At 47.4% G+C, this 18,183-nt stretch overlaps 1 protein-coding gene across 1 annotated transcript in view; it reads left to right on the top strand.

The window, feature by feature from the left end:
• LOC147122435 (mitochondrial adenyl nucleotide antiporter SLC25A24-A-like) overlaps positions 1-18,183 on the top strand; it is a 72,203-nt gene that overhangs the window by 35,851 nt on the left and 18,169 nt on the right. The window contains exon 8 of the mRNA XM_085983593.1: positions 7,100-7,267. Within this exon, the coding sequence (XP_085839719.1) occupies positions 7,100-7,267 (168 nt within the window). The remainder of the gene's footprint in view (positions 1-7,099; positions 7,268-18,183) is intronic.

Here is an 18,183-nt window from a genome sequence, read left to right as displayed (position 1 = left end):
GAGGCTCACTTGTGAGCTGTGAAACACCAGGTGACAACACTACTCTATGTCCTGAAGGTCCCCCCCGAAGTGTGAGTGTCTGCGCTGGTGCTGGGTGCGCTTACTTCTGCTGACGCTGCGCCCTCGGAGGTTGGAGCTTCCTCTGAGGAGTCTGGCTGCACAGCCTCTTCCTCCTCCACAGTGGGGACGGGGGCTCTGGATGGTCCTGTGGGGGAGTAGAGGAAGGAGAGATGTGATGCCAAGGTTACATGCACATTCGACTTGACATCTGCTGACACCTGCACCCATGCAGCCTTGGTCTCAGTGGGAGGCCTCTTCCTGCCTGACCTAGGGAAGAGGACCTCCCTGTGGGCCCTAACCCCATCCAATAATGCCTGCAGTGAAGCTTCGTCGAATTTGGAGGCAGCTCGGGGTCTGGCACTGGCCACAGCTGCTGCAGGCTCCTCTGCCATCCTGCATGGTTCGTTTGGAAGCCTTCAGAGGATGCAGTGCTTGCTATGGACCTTGAAAGCACCACAAATGATGACATCATACTGTGGGGCTTCCTGACTGGAAATGGACAATTAGCAAGGCTGCCCACACGCTGGGAATTAATTGGCCACTTGAGGGAAAATTGCGTGCAGCTGGCTGACATTTTTTTGTGTGTCAGAGCCCCACATTCGGGGGAATCCGACCATTCCCCACACAATCCACAAAATCGGGCCCTTTGTCATAGAGTCATAGTCATAGAGTTATACAGCACAGAAAGAGGCCCTTCGGCCCATCGCGTCCGCGCCGTCCATCAAGCCCTGTCTAATCTAATCCCATTTTCCAGCACTTGGTCCGTAGCCTTGTATGCTATGGCATTTCAAGTGCTCATCCAAATGCTTCTTGAATGTTGTGAGGGTTCCTGCCTCTACCACCCTTTCAGGCAGTGAGTTCCAGATTCCAACCACCCTCTGGGTGAAAATGTTTTTCCTCAAATCCCCTCTAAACCTCCTGCCCCTTACCTTGAAACTGTGCCCCCTGGTTATTGACCCCTCTACTAAGGGGAAAAGTTCCTTACTATCTACCCTATCTATGCCCCTCATAATTTTGTACACCTCAATCAGGTCCCCCCTCAGCCTTCTCTGCTCCAAGGAAAACAACCCCAGCCTGTCCAGTCTTTCTTCATAGCTGAAGCGCTCCAGCCCAGGTAACATCCTGGTAAATCTCCTCTGCACCCTCTCCAAAGCAATCACATCCTTCCTATAGTGTGGCGACCAGAACTGCACACAGTATTCCAGCTGTGGCCTTACCAGCGTTTTGTACAGCTCCATCATAACCTCCCTGCTCTTATATTCTATGCCTCGGCTAATGAAGGCAAGTATCCCATATGCCTTTTTAACCACCTTATCCACCTGTTCTGCTGCCTTCAGGGATCTATGTACATGCACACCAAGGTCCCTCTGATCCTCTGTCTTTCCTAGGGTCTTACCATTCATTGTGTTCTTGGACAGATTTGTGTGCACCTTTGGAAGTAGCTTAGTGAGTTGCAGTGAATGGTGAGATGTAACGGTACCCCTCACAATGGTGATGTGTGAAAGGAATGGCTTGGGCATTGTAGGGATGCTTCATGGTGCTGGTGTGGGGTGGTGCCAACCTGGTGCATCATGTGGCACCAGGGTGTACAGCATCAAGTGAAGTAAATCTGGCCATGGTGAGGCCATCCCTGGCGTCCCAGGCAGCAATGTGGTTGGGTGCTGATGCCCTGTGCAGCATCAGTTGATTGCGGAGAAGGTTGGTGCTGTTGTTGGTGCTGCTGGTGTTGAGACTGATCGTGGTTGGATTCTGAGGACCAAGGTGAAACAGTATAAACGGTACCCATGCTGTTGGAATAGATGGCAGGTGAGGTTGAGATGGCAGAAGCGATCTGTCAGTGGTGAGAGAGGTTGTTCCAATGAGGTGACACTGGATAAAGAGTTTGCTCCAAACGCTTGCAGCCTGCAGAAAGCTCAAACACTGTGGCTACAAATAAGCAACAGCTTCTGAGCTTGGAAAGTGAACAGCGGTGAGGTCATAGAGTCATAACGGCACAGTAGGAGGTCATTCGGCCCATCGAGTCCGTGCCGGCTCTCTGCAGAGCAATCGAGTCAGTCCCATTCCCCCGCTCTATCCCCGTAATTAGTGGGAACAGCCTTTCCCTGTCGAGCCTATCCAAACCCGTCATAATCTTGTACACCTCTATCAAATCACCCCTCAACCTCCTTTGCTCTATTGAAAACAAATCAAGCTTCTCCAACCTGTCCTTGTAGCTAAGATCCCCCATCCCCGGAACCATTCTGGTAAATCTCCTCTGCACCATCTCAAGGGCCTTCACATCCTTCCTAAAGTGTGGTGACCAGAACTGGATTCAATACTCCAGTTGTGGCCTAACCAGCACTTTATAAAGATTCAGCATAATTTCTCTACTTTTGTACTCAATACCTCTATTTATGAAACCCAAGATCCCATTTGCTTTGCTAACCACTCTCAACAGGGACCTATGCACATTAACTCCCAGGTCCCTCTGTCCCTGCACACTCTTTAAAACTGTGCCATTAAGTGTATATTGCCTCTCCCTGTTCCTTCTGCCAAAATGCATCACCTCACACTTCTCTGTATTAAATTCTATCTGCCACTTGTCTGCCCATTCTGCTAGCCTTTCTATGTCCTGTTGCAGTAGATTGGTATCATCCCCCAAGTTTGGTGTCATCGGCAAATTTAGAAATTCTACTCTGTATTCCAATATCCAGGTCATTTATATATATCGAAAAAAGCAGTGGCCCCAGCACTGACCCTGGGGAACACCACTGTCTACAATCTTCCAGTCTGAAAAACAGCCATTTACCACAACTCGCTGTTTTCTGTCCTTAAGTCAATTCCTTATCCAAGCTGTCACTGGCCCACCTATTCCATGAGCCTCAATTTTGTTAACCAGCCTTCTATGTGGTACTTGGTCAAACACCTTCCTAAAATCCACGTAGACAACATCCATTGCATTCCCTTCATCAATCCTCTCTGTTACTTCACCAAAAAATGTAATTAGTCAAACATGATCTGCCTTTTACAAATCCGTGCTGGCTCTCCTTAATTAGCTTAAACCTCTCCAAGTGCCTATTAATTTTTTCCTTGATTATTGTTTCTAAAAATTTACCCACCACTGATGTTAAACTAACCAGCCTTTAGTTACTAGGATTGTCCTTACACCCTTGAACAATGGTGTCACATTTGCCACTTTCCAATCCTCGGGCACCTCCCCCGCATCTAGGGAAGATTGGAAAATTATGGCAAGCCCTTCCGCTATCTCTTCCCCCAATTCCCTTAGCAATCTGGGATCTTAACAAGGTGGGAGCTTTTATAGCACATTTCAAGCTGTCAACTAATCAGCTGATTCAATGGCCATTCAACTTCAGCCTCAGGTTAACAGACTGGTCCCTGAGCAGCATGGACCCCGTGGGCGAGCAGTTAAAATTAAAAGGTAAGGTTCAAACCATTATTAATGGTCTTATCAACAAGACAATAATTGCTTTAATCGGGTCGGGTCCGATCCAAGATCACAGACATACGATTGGGAAAGGTGCGTTGTGGCGGGATGACAGCGGGTTCCTTAGCCACTGTCAAAAAAAAATCAAATTTCCCAACTGACCCGGCACCGATACCGCCCGTTGACCCCCCCGCAAAATTCCATCCATTTTTTCCAAGGTGTATGTGGCCTCCTTATTCTTCCCACCAAAATGCACCACCTCACACTTCTCTATATTAAAGTTCATTTGCCAGTTACACGCCCATTCTGCAGTTTATTAATGTCTTCCTGTATTTTGTCACAATCCTCCTCTGTATTAACTACACCTCCAATTTGGTGTGTCTGCAAATTTTGAAATTATACTTCAGATTCCCGAGTCCAAAAGTTTATGTAAATGGTGAACAACAGTGGTCCGAGCACCGATCCTTGCGAAACTGATGAAGTAACAGAAATGGTGGATAAGGGTAATGCCGTAGACATAATATTTGGCTTTCCAAAAAGCATAGTAGACTCCTGACCACTTCCCACCATTTGCCAATCTGAGTAACTACCTTCTCTCTGTTTTCTGTTTTGTAGCCAGCTTGCTATCCATTCTGCTACATGCCCCCTGACTCCACATGCTCTGACCTTAGTCATGAGTCCACTATGCGGTACGTTATCGAAGGCCTTTTCGAAATCCAAATATATTACACCTACTACATTACCCTTATCCACCATTTCTGTTAATTCTTCAAAGAATTCAATAAGGTGGGTCCAGCATGACCTTTCCTTTTGGAATCCGTGCTGACTACTCTTTATTATATTTTCAGTTTCTAGATGTTTTTCTATTACATCTTTGAATAAGGATTCCAGTATCTTTCCCACCACCGACGTTAAGCTAATTGGTCTATAGATCCCTGGACTTAACATCTCCCTTTATAAATATAGGAATCACATTAGCTGCCCTCCAGCCACCTGGCACTATTCGCTTTTCTAATGGTTTGGTTATTTCTCCCTCACCAAGAGCTGAAGGTAGATCAGTGAGAGTCCCTAAAACCATAACCCTCTGTCCGTGTGGTGAAGGTGGTTCTTGTCCTTGACCCTCTGTCCGTGTGGTGAAGGTGGACCTTGTCCTTGACCCTCTGTCCGTGTGGTGAAGGTGGTTCTTGTCCTTGACCCTCTGTCCGTGTGGTGGTGGACCTTGTCCTTGACCCTCTGTCCATGTGGTGAAGGTGGACCTTGTCCTTGACCCTCTGTCCGTGTGGTGAAGGTGGTCCTTGTCTTGACCCTCTGTCCGTGTGGTGAAGGTGGACCTTGTCCTTGACCCTCTGTCCATGTGGTGAAGGTGGTTCTTGTCCTTGACCCTCTGTCCGTGTGGTGAAGGTGGTTCTTGTCCTTGACCCTCTGTCCGTGTGGTGAAGGTGGACCTTGTCCTTGACCCTCTGTCCGTGTGGTGAAGGTGGTTCTTGTCCTTGACCCTCTGTCCGTGTGGTGAAGGTGGTTCTTGTCCTTGACCCTCTGTCCGTGTGGTGAAGGTGGTTCTTGTCCTTGACCCTCTGTCCGTGTGGTGAAGGTGGTTCTTGTCCTTGACCACCTGTCCGTGTGGTGATGGGGCTCCACAATGGTGTTGGGGGAGAATTCCAGGATATTGACCTAGTAACGGCTGATTATTTATTTTCCGCAGCCACCTCAGTGTCACCTTGAAGTGTAGAGCTTGAGTCAGACTTGGCCTGACCTGTACTGCTCACTTCCCTGATAGCTACTTACAAAACTGGCAGCTTTCACGGGATGGACACAGATAGATCTCCAGGATTTATATATTCTGGGACGGTGCGATAGGAGCTCAGTCTCTGGGTTGCTGGTCCAGTCCCAGGATCACTCAGTACTGAACCCTACCCACTGGGCCTCAGGCAGTGTGTGTGCAAGGGCAAAGGTCAAAGGTCCACCTGCTCGCAGTGCCAGTCAGCAATAGCAAAGTGTGTAAAAGCCGTTGGTTTAATTTTAAACTCTAACCGTATATTGCATTAACAATTACTGGCTTAGAATAGTGATTGAAAAGATTGCAGACAGCGAGTTATCACAAATTCAATTGAAGCTGTCCTGAGAAACCGTGTACAATCGGCGAGAAAAGTCGGTTTCATTCACTCTTGGGTTTTATTTCAATGCATCAAAGTAAAGAGTCGCATCTGTGTAGGGGCCGAAGGTCAGAGTCGAAGCCCAGGAGGCGAAGGTCAGAGTCGAAGCCCAGGGGGCGAAGGTCAGAGTTTGGCCCAGGGGTCTCAAATTGTCACGCTGATTGTCTGATATCCTGTACTGGATGAGCAGAACCTTCCAACAACTAAATATTGGGAAGACCTAAGCCATTATATTTAGTGTCTGCCACAACCTCCGTTCCCTAGCCACTGACTCCATCCCTCTCCCTAACATCTGTCTGAGGCTGAACCACACTGTTCACAACCTCGGTGTCATATTTGACCCTGAAATGAGCTTCCGACCACACATCCGCAGCATAACTAAGACCGCCTGCTTTCACCTCCGTAACATCCCCCGTCTCCGCCCTGCCTCAGCTCATCCGCTGCTGAAACCCTCATCCATGCCTTTGTTACCTCTAGACTTGACTATTCCAACGCACTCCTGGCTGGCCTCTCACATTCTACCCTACGTAAACTTGAGGTGATCTAAAACTTGGCCGCCCGTATCCTAACTCGCACCAAGTCCCGTTCACCCATCACCCCGTGCTCGCTGAGCTACATTGGCTCCCAGTTAAGCAACGCCTCAATTTCAAAATTCTCATCCTTGTTTTCAAATCCCTCCATGGCCTCGCCCCTCCCTCTCTCTCATCTCCTCCAGCCCCAAAACCCCCTGAGATCTCTGCGCTTCTCCAATTCTGGCATCTTGTCCATCCCTGAATTTAATCGCCCCACCATTGGCAGCTGTGCCTTCTGTTTCCTAGGCTCTAAGCTCTGGAATTCACTCCCTAAACCTCTCTACCTCTCTCTCCTCCTTTAAGACGCTCCTTAAACCCTCCCTCTTTGACCAAACTTTTGGTCACCTGTCCTAATATCTCTTTATGTTGCTCGGTGTCAAATTTTGTCTGATTTACGCTCCTGTGAAGCGCCTTGGGAACTTTTACTATGTTAAAGGCGCTAAATAAATGCAGGTTGTTGGGTGAAGGTCAGAGTTGGGGTGGGTGTGAAGGTCAGAGTTGGGGGCGGGGGTGAAGGTCAGAGTTGGGCCGGGGGTGAAGGTCAGAGTTGGGGGTGGGTATGAAGGTCAGAGTTTGACCTCTCGTTCCCGAGTGCAGTAATTATGAGCCTGGCGGAATCCCGCTGTTCTCACAGGGAGTCCGATCTCTAGCTTGTCTGAACGACTCAAGTTCCGATCAAACTTCGGCCTCTGGGTTTAGCCGGGAGGCAGCACTGCGTGGCGGGCGGGCGTGGCCGGGAGGCAGCACTCCGGGCGGGCATGGCCGGGAGGCAGCACTCTGGGTGTGGCGGGTGGGTGTGGCCGGGAGGCCGCACTGTGTGGCAGGCATACATGAGATCTATTCACTCTAAGTGCTGACCATTCCTCTCCTGTTTTGCTGATGGTTACAAGGTGCTGAAGACCAGAATGGCATTGCGGAAGACAGGACAGTACTCAGGGATAGGGGACTGCGTCAAGAAGATTATGAAGAAGGAAGGATTGATCGCCTTTTACAAAGGCTACATTCCGAACATTATTGGCATCATCCCGTATGCTGGCATTGACCTGGCTGTGTATGAGGTAGGTTCCAATAGAAACATTTTAACATTTGCTTCCAGTCCTTATATTTGGCGTATAACTGGAGATGGGTCAGTCTGTCCCTCACCATTCCGTCCACTCAAATCTGGTTTGCTGTTTCACTTGCTGCAAGTCACTCACAGAAGAGTTGTCAGGCATGGCTCAGTGGGCAGCACTCTCACCTCTGAGACAGGAGGTCGTGGGTTCAAGTCCCACTCCAGAGACTTGAGCACAAAATCCAGGCCGAAACTCCCAGTGCAGTACTGAGGGAGCGCTGCACTGTCGGAGGGGCAGTACTGAGGGAGCGCCGCACTGTCGGAGGGGCAGTACTGAGGGAGCGCCGCACTGTCGGAGGGGCAGTACTGAGGGAGCACTGCACTGTCAGAGGGGCAGTACTGAGGGAGCGCTGCACTGTCGGAGGGGCAGTCCTGAGGGAGCGTTGTGTGGTGTATGTGCCTTTAAGAGCAATTATGGTGTATGTGCCTTTAAGAGCCCCAGGTGTGCGTAATGCCGGTAATTGCCACTTGGGCTATATAAGCCTGTGTATTGTGTATATCCTTCAGAAACCCCCCCAGACTTGCTTAGTAAATACCTATGAACCAGCTCCTGTCTTCAGTGTCTTTATCTACACACGGACACTACAGTGGCGACGAAGTGGAAACGGACTTACCTGCAATTCGGCAGCACCTCAAGGACGTCGATTCCTCCAGCGTCCAGAAGACTCAAGGAAGTAAGAGAAACTGTGGTTTCACCAGCTGGCCAAGCTGGTGACAGGTACTGCGCTAATCCTTCCTGGGCGTCAGGCTGGAGCTCCAGCGGCGGGCTCTACAGCTGAGACAGGCAGCGAAATCGGAGGCAAGCAATAACGGACTGGGAGGGTGCACTCGAGAGACGGCCGGCGCGGCAAGCAGGTCAGCGTTTAGACCTCCGTCGGGAACGAGTCTCCAACAGTGAATAAACGGAAACCACAGTAAAACAGCGTTGTTATCGGCAGCAGCGGCGGGAAAGCGCGGGAAGCGCCATATCGTTGCTACAGAGAGAGAAAAAAAAGCGCGGGAAGCGCCATATCTTTTCTGAAATGCCTAAATCTGGTAATATTGAGGCTTTTGATGGCGAAATAGAAGATTGGACCACATACGTGGAAAGAGTAGAGGTTTATTGCACTGCAAATGGAATAGCAGATGAAAAAAAAGCTTCAGTACTTCTGAACTTAATGGGCGCGAAGACATACGGGCTGTTACGAAATTTAATCACTCCAGCCAAACCAAAGGACAAGACTTTTAAAGAAATTGTTGATACCCTGCAGGAGCATTTAAACCCAACACCGCTGCTGATAGCGGAACGATTCAAGTTCTTCAAGAGAAATCAACACAAGAATGAAAGTAACGCTGATTACCTAACCGAATTAAGAAAGCTATCAAAGTACTGCCAATTCGGAGCAGGACTATCGGATTATCTTCGAGACAAATTTGTTTGCGGTCTCTTAAGTGAAGGAACACAAAAAAGACTGCTTTCTGAAAAAGATTTAACATTGGACAAAGCTTTCAGTATGGCTGTATCATACGAAGCAGCAGCAAAAGGAGCTGCAGAGATACAACAAGAGACACAGGACTTCGGCACCCATAAAATGACACAGGAGTTCGGAAGATGTTATCGCTGCGGCAGATCCACCCATAACCAGAGGGACTGCTGGTTCAAGGGCAAAGCATGCAGGCAATGTGGTAAGATTGGACACATTGCACGGGTATGCCAATCTGGACAAAATAAACTCACTGACAGAAAACAAAAAATCAATAAAGAAAAGTACAGGAAGGTACAAATGATGACGGACAATAGCTCCGAAGACCAGAATAGCGATAGCGACTCCGAAAACAAGAGACTAAGCTGTCTCAAATTACATAATGTACTTGCCAAAGAGGATTACCAAACCATTTGGGTTACCCTCACAATAGCAGGGTCCCCAGTTAAAATGGAGCTAGATACAGGATCAGCTCTTACCGTAATAAATCGACGAGATTACGAGAGGCTATTTTCGCATATACCTCTAAAAGACACATCCATTATCTTAAAAACATATACGGGGCAGAAAGTCTACCCCAAAGGAAAAATAAGGGTGCCTGTGGTATACAACGGCAAAGAAATACAAAAGTTGTATTTATACATTCTACAAGATGGTGGTCCACCGTTGTTGGGACGTGAATGGATAAGGAAGATACGTTTAGACTGGCACTCCATTCAGGCACTGACGGTGACCAGTAAGGAAAAAAACAATGATGACATCATACCTGAACGATTAAAAGACATCTTGGCCAACACCAAAGAAGTGTTTCAAGAGAAACTAGGAACCTTGAAAGGCATCACCGCCTCAATAAAAGTGGAAGATACAGCAATTCCAAAAAATTTTAAGGCAAGACCGGTGCCATACGCAATACGTCCGGCAGTCGAGGCAGAGCTGGAGAATTTGGAAAAGGCAGGCGTATTATCCAAAATAGATTGGAGCGAATGGGCAACACCCATCGTTCCAGTCATAAAAAAAACATTGAAAAATAACTGAGGAACAGAAAAAAATTCGCATCTGTGGGGACTTTAAGGTGACTGTAAACCCGGTCCTTCACACGGTACAGTATCCTCTTCCGAGGATAGAAGATATTTTCGCCTCACTATCCGGAGGGAAACGTTTCACAAAAATTGACTTGGCACAGGCATATCTACAGATGGAGGTTGAGGAGACCTCTAAAAAGTATCTCACAATAAACACACACAAAGGCCTGTACCAGTACAATCGACTGGTTTTTGGAATAGCATCAGCTCCAGCTATCTGGCAAAGAGCTATGGAGCAAGTCCTGCAAGGGATTCCGGGGACTCAATGCTACCTAGACGACATCCTTATAACAGGAGAAAACGACAACGAGCACCTTGCCAATTTGGAGCAGGTGCTCACTAGGCTGAAAGAACGGGGCCTACGAGCAAATCGCCCCAAGTGCGAATTTTTCCAAAATCAGATATCATATTGTGGCCACATAATTAATAAGGAAGGGTTGCATAAGTCACCTGAAAAAATTGAAGCAGTTATAAAAGCCCCAGCACCTGAAAATGTTTCACAATTAAGGTCATTCCTGGGATTAATAAATTACTATCATAAATTTTTACCAAACTTATCAACTATTCTACACCCTCTTAATGATCTTCTACAGACAGGAGTGATTTGGAAATGGAACGAAGACTGTAAACGTGCCTTCCATAAATGTAAAGACTTAATCACATCCGAGAAAGTTTTGGCTCATTACAACCCATCACTACCAATCAGACTGGCGTGCGATGCATCCCCTTACGGCATAGGAGCGGTATTGTCCCATAGATTCCCTGATGGCTCGGAACGGCCGATAGCTTTTGCGTCACGCTCATTGAACTCAGCTGAGCGTAACTATGCCCAGATAGACAGGGAAGCACTCAGCCTGGTATGGGGAGTGAAGAAATTCAACCATTACCTACACGGACAAAAATTTACCTTGCTGACTGACCATCAACCCCTCATCTCCATATTCAACCCTAAAAAAGGTGTCCCCATTATGACGGCACAAAGACTACAGAGGTGGTCCCTTTTTCTAGGGGCACACCAATACAACATTGAATACAAAGGGTCAAAACAGCATAGGAATGCTGACAGTTTATCGCGTCTACCGTTGCCAACGATAGAAGAGGCACCTACAGTAGACCCAGTAGAGATATTCCACTCTACCATAGTGAATGTCTACCGGTGACAAATTCTGCCATTGAAAGGGAGACAAGAAATGACCCTACTCTCTCACGGGTCTACGATTTAACAGTGAACGGATGGCCAGCACATGGCGAACCACTGTTGCCAGCATTCTCGCAAAGAAGAGAACAGCTGTCAGTGTGCCGAGGAACCTTGATGTGTGGATCCAGAGTGGTGATTCCACCCAAACTCCAGGATAAAGTGCTAAAGGAGCTTCACGAGGGGCATCTGGGTGGAGTGAAAATGAAGAACCTAGCTAGGGCGTTTGTATGGTGGCCAGGTATCGATGGAGACATCGAAGACATGACCAAGAGCTGCCTAGGATGTCAGAAGGTCCAAAATGCTCCGCCACAGGCCCCTCTACATCCATGGGAGTGGCCCTCATCTCCCTGGCAAAGGGTGCACATCGACTTTGCTGGTCCATTTATGGACTCAATGTTCTTAATCGCAGTTGATGCACACTCCAAGTGGCCGGAGGTAATAAAGATGTCCTCCACCACCACGGAAAAAACCATCACAGTATTAAGGACCATATTTGCCAGGAATGGGCTGCTGGAACAGGTATGTTCTGATAATGGACCGCAATTTGTGTCCGAAGAATTCAGAAAGTTCTTAAAGAACAATGGGGTAAAGCACTACACGTCCGCCCCATACCATCCCGCCACCAATGGATTGGCTGAAAGGTTTGTCCAGACCTTCAAGAAAGCCATCAAGGCCATGGGTAATGAAGACATAAAACTTCAGCACAAGGTGGATAACTTCTTATTTGCATATAGGAATGCAACGCATATGGTTACTAACCAAACTCCCGCCATGATGTTCTATAATAGAAACCTAAGATGCCGGCTGGATTTGGTCAAGCCCAACATCCGAAGGGACGTGGAGAACTGGCAGTTTCAGGGCATGAATGAAAGGCCAACTAGGGCCTTCCAGATAGAACCATTCCAATAAATCTCTGCACCCTCTCCAAGGCCTTGACATCCTTCCTGAAGTGTGGTGCCCAGAATTGAACACAATACTCCAGCTGAGGCCTAATAAAGCTTTATCATAACTTCCTTGTTTTTGTACTCTATACCTCTTTTAAAATAGCCAATGATCCTGTATGCATTTTAACAGCCTTCTCAACTTGTCCTGGAGTGTTGTTAAAAAAAAAAAAATGTTTTTAACGCCGAGCCATATTAGGAGATGTTAGGGCAGGTGAGCAAAAGCTTGGTCAAAGAGGTCGGTTTAAAGGAGGAAAGAGAGGTCGAGAGGCGTTGAGATTTAGGGAAGGAATTCCGGAGTTTAGGGCCTAGGCACGACTGCCGGTGGTGGGGTGATTAAAATCGGGGCTGTTCACAAGGCCAGAATAAGCAAAGTGCAGAGGTGTAGGGGGATTATAGGACTGGAGGAGATCACAGAGATAGGGAGGGGCGAGGCCACGGAGGGATTTGAAAACAAGGATGAGAATTTTAAAATCGAGGCATTGCTTAACTGGGAGCCAATGTAGGTCAGCGAGCACAGGGGAAATGGGTAAGCAGGACTTGGTGCGAGTTGGCGGCAGAGTTTTGGACGACCTTAAGTTTATGGTGGATAGAACTCGGGAGTCCGGACAGGAGTGCGTTGGAATAGTCAAGTCTAGAGGTGATAAAGGCAAGGATGAGGGTTTCAGCAGCGGATGAGCTGAGGCAGGGGTGGAGACAGGTGATGTTATGGAGGTAGAAATAGGTGGTCTAAGTTATGCTGCCGATATGAGATAAGTAGCTCAATTTATGATCAAATATGACACCAAGGTTGCGAAAAGACTTGGTCAGCCTTAGACAGTTGTCAGGGAGAGAGATCGAATCAGTGAAAGGGAGGGGCGGGGAGGGAGGGAGGGGGAGAGCGGGGACGGAGGGAGGGGGGAGAGCGGGGAGGGAGGGGGGAGAGCGGGGAGGGAGGGAGGGGGAGAGCGGGGAGGGAGGGGGAGAGAGCGGGGAGGGAGGGGGAGAGAGCGGGGAGGGAGGGGGAGAGAGGGAGGGGGATAGAGCGGGGAGGGAGGGAGGGGGATAGAGAGAGGGGGGGGAGAGGGGAGGGAGGGGGAGAGAGCGGGGAAGGAGGGAGGGGGAGAGAGCGGGGAGGGAAGGAGGGAGGGGGAGAGCGGGGAGGGAGAGAGCGGGGAGGGAGGGAGAGCGGGGAGGGAGGGAGAGGGAGGGAGGGAGAGAGCGGGGGGAGGGGGGGAGAGAGCGGGGAGGGAGGGGGAGAGAGCGGGGAGGGAGGGGGAGAGAGCGGGGAGGGAGGGAGGGGGATAGAGCAGGGAGGGAGGGAGGGCAGAGAGAGCAGGGAGGGAGGGAGGGGGAGAGAGCGAGGAGGGAGAGAGCGAGGGAGGGGGAGAGAGCGAGGAGGGAGAGGGAGAGAGCGAGGGAGGGGGAGAGAGCGGGGAGGGGGGGGGAGAGAATTTGCAAAATGGGACAAACACCCAATTGAGATCCCACGGGCAGAATTCTGTAAAAGTATCCTCCGGACTCAAAGGAAAACCGTAAACAATGCATGCAGGGCAGAACTAGGCCAATACCCATTAATAATCACTATCCAAAAAAGAGCCACCAAATTTTGGAAACACCTAGAAATGAGCAACCCCCAATGCTATCATTACGAAGCCCTGAAATGCCAAGAGAGGACCATAAAGAAGAATACCCTCAGTCAACTAGTCCTGAGACTCAGTGAAGTAACTACTAACACTACTAACAATAACCAGCCCCAGGACAGTGACAGCATAACACAAAGAATTCGACCCAACACAATCGTCGCTAAGCAAAAGGAAAAATATCTGTCATATTGGGCAGAAACAACAAAAACCCAAAGCAAACTCAATTGCTACTTGGCCCTAAACAGACAATACAACATGGCTGATTACCTGACCATGGTAAAGGATAGCAAATTGAGAAAAACCTTGACAATGTACAGACTTAGTGAACATAGCCTGGCGATCGAAAAAGGTAGACACAGGCAGACCCGGCTACCAAGAGAGGACAGGATATGCTCTCACTGCAGTCAGGGAGTGGTGGAGACAGAGAGACACTTCCTCACAGCTTGTAGAAAATATCAGGGCATAAGGGAGAATTTCTACCCAAAATTCACAAAAATATGCCCGAAATTCAGAAATTTGAATGACGACCAAAAACTCCCATACCTACTAGGGGAAGAGAGAAATTGTGTAACACTAGCGGCACACTATGTTACAGCTTGCCATAAACAGAGGGACAACCACTAAATATAAGAAAAGAGTATATATAAAATATATGAATGTATATTTATACACTCAGGGATATATCTGTTTATACACTGTATGGATAGATCTGTATTTTTATGTACAAACATGAATGTTTTTCGATGCTTTGGCAACATAAGATGTAACTTGTCATGCCAATAAAGCGATTTGAATTGAATTGAATTGAAAGGGAACGGAGTTAGTGGCGTGGACCAAAGACAATGGCTTTGGGCTTCCCGATGGTTAATTGGAGGAAATTTCTACTCAGTCGGACAAGCAGTCTGATAGTATAGAGACTGTGGAGGAGGAGCGGTCGAGCTGGGTATCGTCAGCATACAAGTGAAATCTCACATCGTGTTGCCGGATGATGTCATTCAGGGGCAGCATGTAAATGAGAAATAGGACGGGGCAAAGGATCGATCCTTGGGGGACAGCAGAGGTAACGGTGTGAGAGCGGGAAGAGAAGCCGTTGCAGGTGATTCTCTGGCTATGATTAGATAGATAAGAATGGAACCAGGCGAGTGCAGTCCCACCCAGCTGGACGATGGTGGGGAAGCGTTGGAGAAGGATGGAACATAAGAACATAAGAAATAGGAGCAGGAGTAGACCAATCGGCCCCTCGAGCCTGCTCCGCCATTCAATAAGATCATGGCTGATCTGATCCTAACCGCCAATCTACTATCACAGAACCATCTCCTGAATCTAACAGAATTAGACACACGGAATAGGAGCCAGGATCAGGCTACCTGGGCCCGCTCCGCTACCCACAGGGCCATGTCCGATCCGAACCTAGACTCATGTCCAAATTCCTGCCCGCTCCCCGTAACCCTTAATTCCCTTTACTTCTAGGAAACTGTCTATTTCTGTTTTAAATTTATGTAATGATGTAGCTTCGACAGCTTTTTGGGGCAGCATATTCCATGGACCTACCACCCTCTGAGTGAAGTAGTTCCTCCTCATCTCAGTTTTGAAAGAGCAGCCCCTTATTCTAAGACTATGCCCCCTAGTTCTAGTTTCACCCATCATCGGGAACATCCTCCCCGCATCCACCCGATCCAACCCCTTCACAATCTTATATGTTTCAATAAGATCGCCTCTCATTCTTCTGAACTCCAATGAGTAGAGTCCCAATCTACTCAACCTCTCCTCATACGTCCATCCCCTCATCCCCGGGATTAACCGAGTGAACCTTCTTTGTACTGACTCGAGAGCAAGTATGTCTTTTCTTAAGTATGGACACCAAAACTATATGCAGTATTCCAGGTGCGGTCTCACCAATACCTTGTACAACTGAAGCAATACCTCCCTATTTTTATATTCTATCCCCCTAGCATGAAAGCCAACATTCCATTGGCCTTCTTAATCACTTGCTGCACCTGCATACTAACCTTTTGAGTTTCGTGCACCAGGACCCCCAGATCCCTTTGTACTTCAGTACTTTCCAGTTTCTTGCCATTAAGATAATAACTTGCTCTACGATTTTTCCTGCCAAAGTGCATAACCTCACACTTTCCAGTATTGTATTCCATCTGCCAAATCTCTGCCCACTTACTTAGCCTGTCTATGTCCCCTTGCAGGTTTTTTATGTCCTCCTCACTCACTACTTTCCCTCCCATCTTAGTATCATCTGCAAACTTAGATATGTTACACTCGGTCCCCTCCTCCAAATCGTTAATATAGATTGTAAAGAGTTGGGGACCCAGCACTGACCCCTGTGGAACACCACTAGTTACTGATTGCCAGTCTGAGAATGAACCATTTATCCCAACTCTCTGCCTTCTGTTAGATAGCCAATCCTCTATCCATGCCAGAATATTACCCCCAATCCCGTGATTTTTTATCTTAAGCAATAATCTTTTGTGTGGCACCTTGTCAAATGCCTTTTGGAAGTCTAAATACATTACGTCCACTGGTTCCCCTTTATCCACCCTACATGTTAGTTCCTCAAAGAACTCCAGCAAATTTGTCAAACATGACTTCCCCTTCATAAAACCATGCTGACTTTGTCCTATTAAATTATGATTATCCAAATGTCCTGTTACTGTCTCCTTAATAATGGACTCCAAAATGTTACCTACCACAGATGTTAGGCTAACCGGTCTATAGTTTCCAGCCTTCTGTCTACTGCCCTTTTTAAATAAGGGTGTTACATTAGCAGTTTTCCAGTCGGCCGGGACCTTTGCGGAGTCCAGGGAGTTTTGGAAAATTATTACCAATGCATCCACAATCCCTACCGCCACTTCCCTCAAGATCCTAGGATGTAAGCCATCAGGTCCAGGTGATTTATCCGCCTTGAGTCCCATTATTTTACCGAGTACCACTTCCTTAGTGATTTTGATCGTGTTTAGCTCCTCCCCCCCCCCCATAGCCCCCTGTTTGTCCAGTGTTGGGATATTCTTAGTGTCCTCTACTGTAAAGACTGATACAAAATATTCATTGTGTTTTTGCCATCTCCATATTTCCCACCATTAATTTCCCGGTCTCATCCTCTAAGGGACCAACATTTACTTTAGCCACCCTTTTTCTTTTTATATAACTATAAAAACTCTTACTATCTGTTTTTATATTTTTTGCTAATTTACTTTCATAATCTATCTTCCCTTTCTTAATCAATCTTTTTGTTATTTTTTGCTGTCTTTTAAAGTTTTCCCAATCCTCTATCCTCCCACTAGATTTGGCTACCTTATATGCCCTTGTTTTTAGTCGAATACTATCCTTAATTTCTTTACTTAGCCACGGATGGCTGTCTTTTCTTTTACACCCTTTTCTTCTCAGTGGAAAATAACTCCTTAAATGTACACCACTGATCATGTATCGTCTTACCCTTTAATCTATTTTCCCAATCCACTCTACTCAATTCCGCTCTCATACCTTCATAGTCTCCTTTATTCAAGCTTAGCACGCTTGTTTGAGATCCAACCTTCTCACCCTCTAATTGAATATGGAATTCAACCATGTTATGGTCACTCATTCCAAGGGGATCCTTTACTAGGACATTTTTAATTAATCCTGTCTCGTTACACAGGACGAGATCTAAGGTTGCTTGCCCCCTGGTCGGTTCAGTTACATACTGCTCAAGAAACCCATCCCTAATACACTCAATGAACTCATCCTCAAGGCAGCCCTACCCAATTTGATTTGTCCAATTAATATGATAGTTAAAATCCCCCATAATTATAGATGCTCCCTTATTACAAGCCGCAACTATTTCCTTATTGATACTCCGTCCAACAGAGTTGCAACTGTTCGGAGGCCTATAGACTACGCCCACTAGTGTTTCTTTCCCCTTATTATTCCTTACCTCCACCCAAACTGTTTCATTATCCTGATCTTTTGACCCAATATCATTTCTCTGTATTACAGTGATTCCTTCCTTAATTAACATAGCCACCCCACCTCCCCTTCCTTCCTGCCTGTCCTTCCTGATCGTTAAATAACCTGGTATGTTTAATTCCCAGGCATTGTCACCCTGCAGCCATGTTTCTGTAATGGCCACAAGATCATACCCATATGTAGTTATTTGTGCCATTAACTCGTCTATTTTGTTACGAATGCTACGTGCATTCAGATAGAGAACTTTCAAATATGTTTTGGACACTTAGTTCCTGCTTTTGCCCTTTTTATTACTTTACCTTTTACTCCATACCTTCTGCCCCTTCCTGACACGCTCTGGTTTTTAATTTCCCCACTGCTACCTAAGTCTATGACCTTCTCTGTTGTCATTTTTATTATTTGCTCTCTAGGAACCTCCCCCCACTAGTTAGTTTAAAGCCCTCTCTACAGCCCTAGTTATATGATCCACCAGGACTCTAGTCCCAGCACTGGCCAAGTGAAGCCCGTCCCTACGGAACAGCTCTCTCCTGCCCCAGTACTGGTGCCAGTGTCCCAGGAAGCAAAACCCATTTCTCCCACACCAGTCTTTGAGCCACGCAT

The sequence above is a fragment of the Somniosus microcephalus genome, chromosome 3, assembly GCF_052327205.1.
Source record: "Somniosus microcephalus isolate GS21.2 chromosome 3, FLI_Smic_1.0, whole genome shotgun sequence".
NCBI lineage: Eukaryota > Metazoa > Chordata > Chondrichthyes > Squaliformes > Somniosidae > Somniosus > Somniosus microcephalus.
This window is presented reverse-complemented; position numbering and strand designations above follow the sequence as displayed.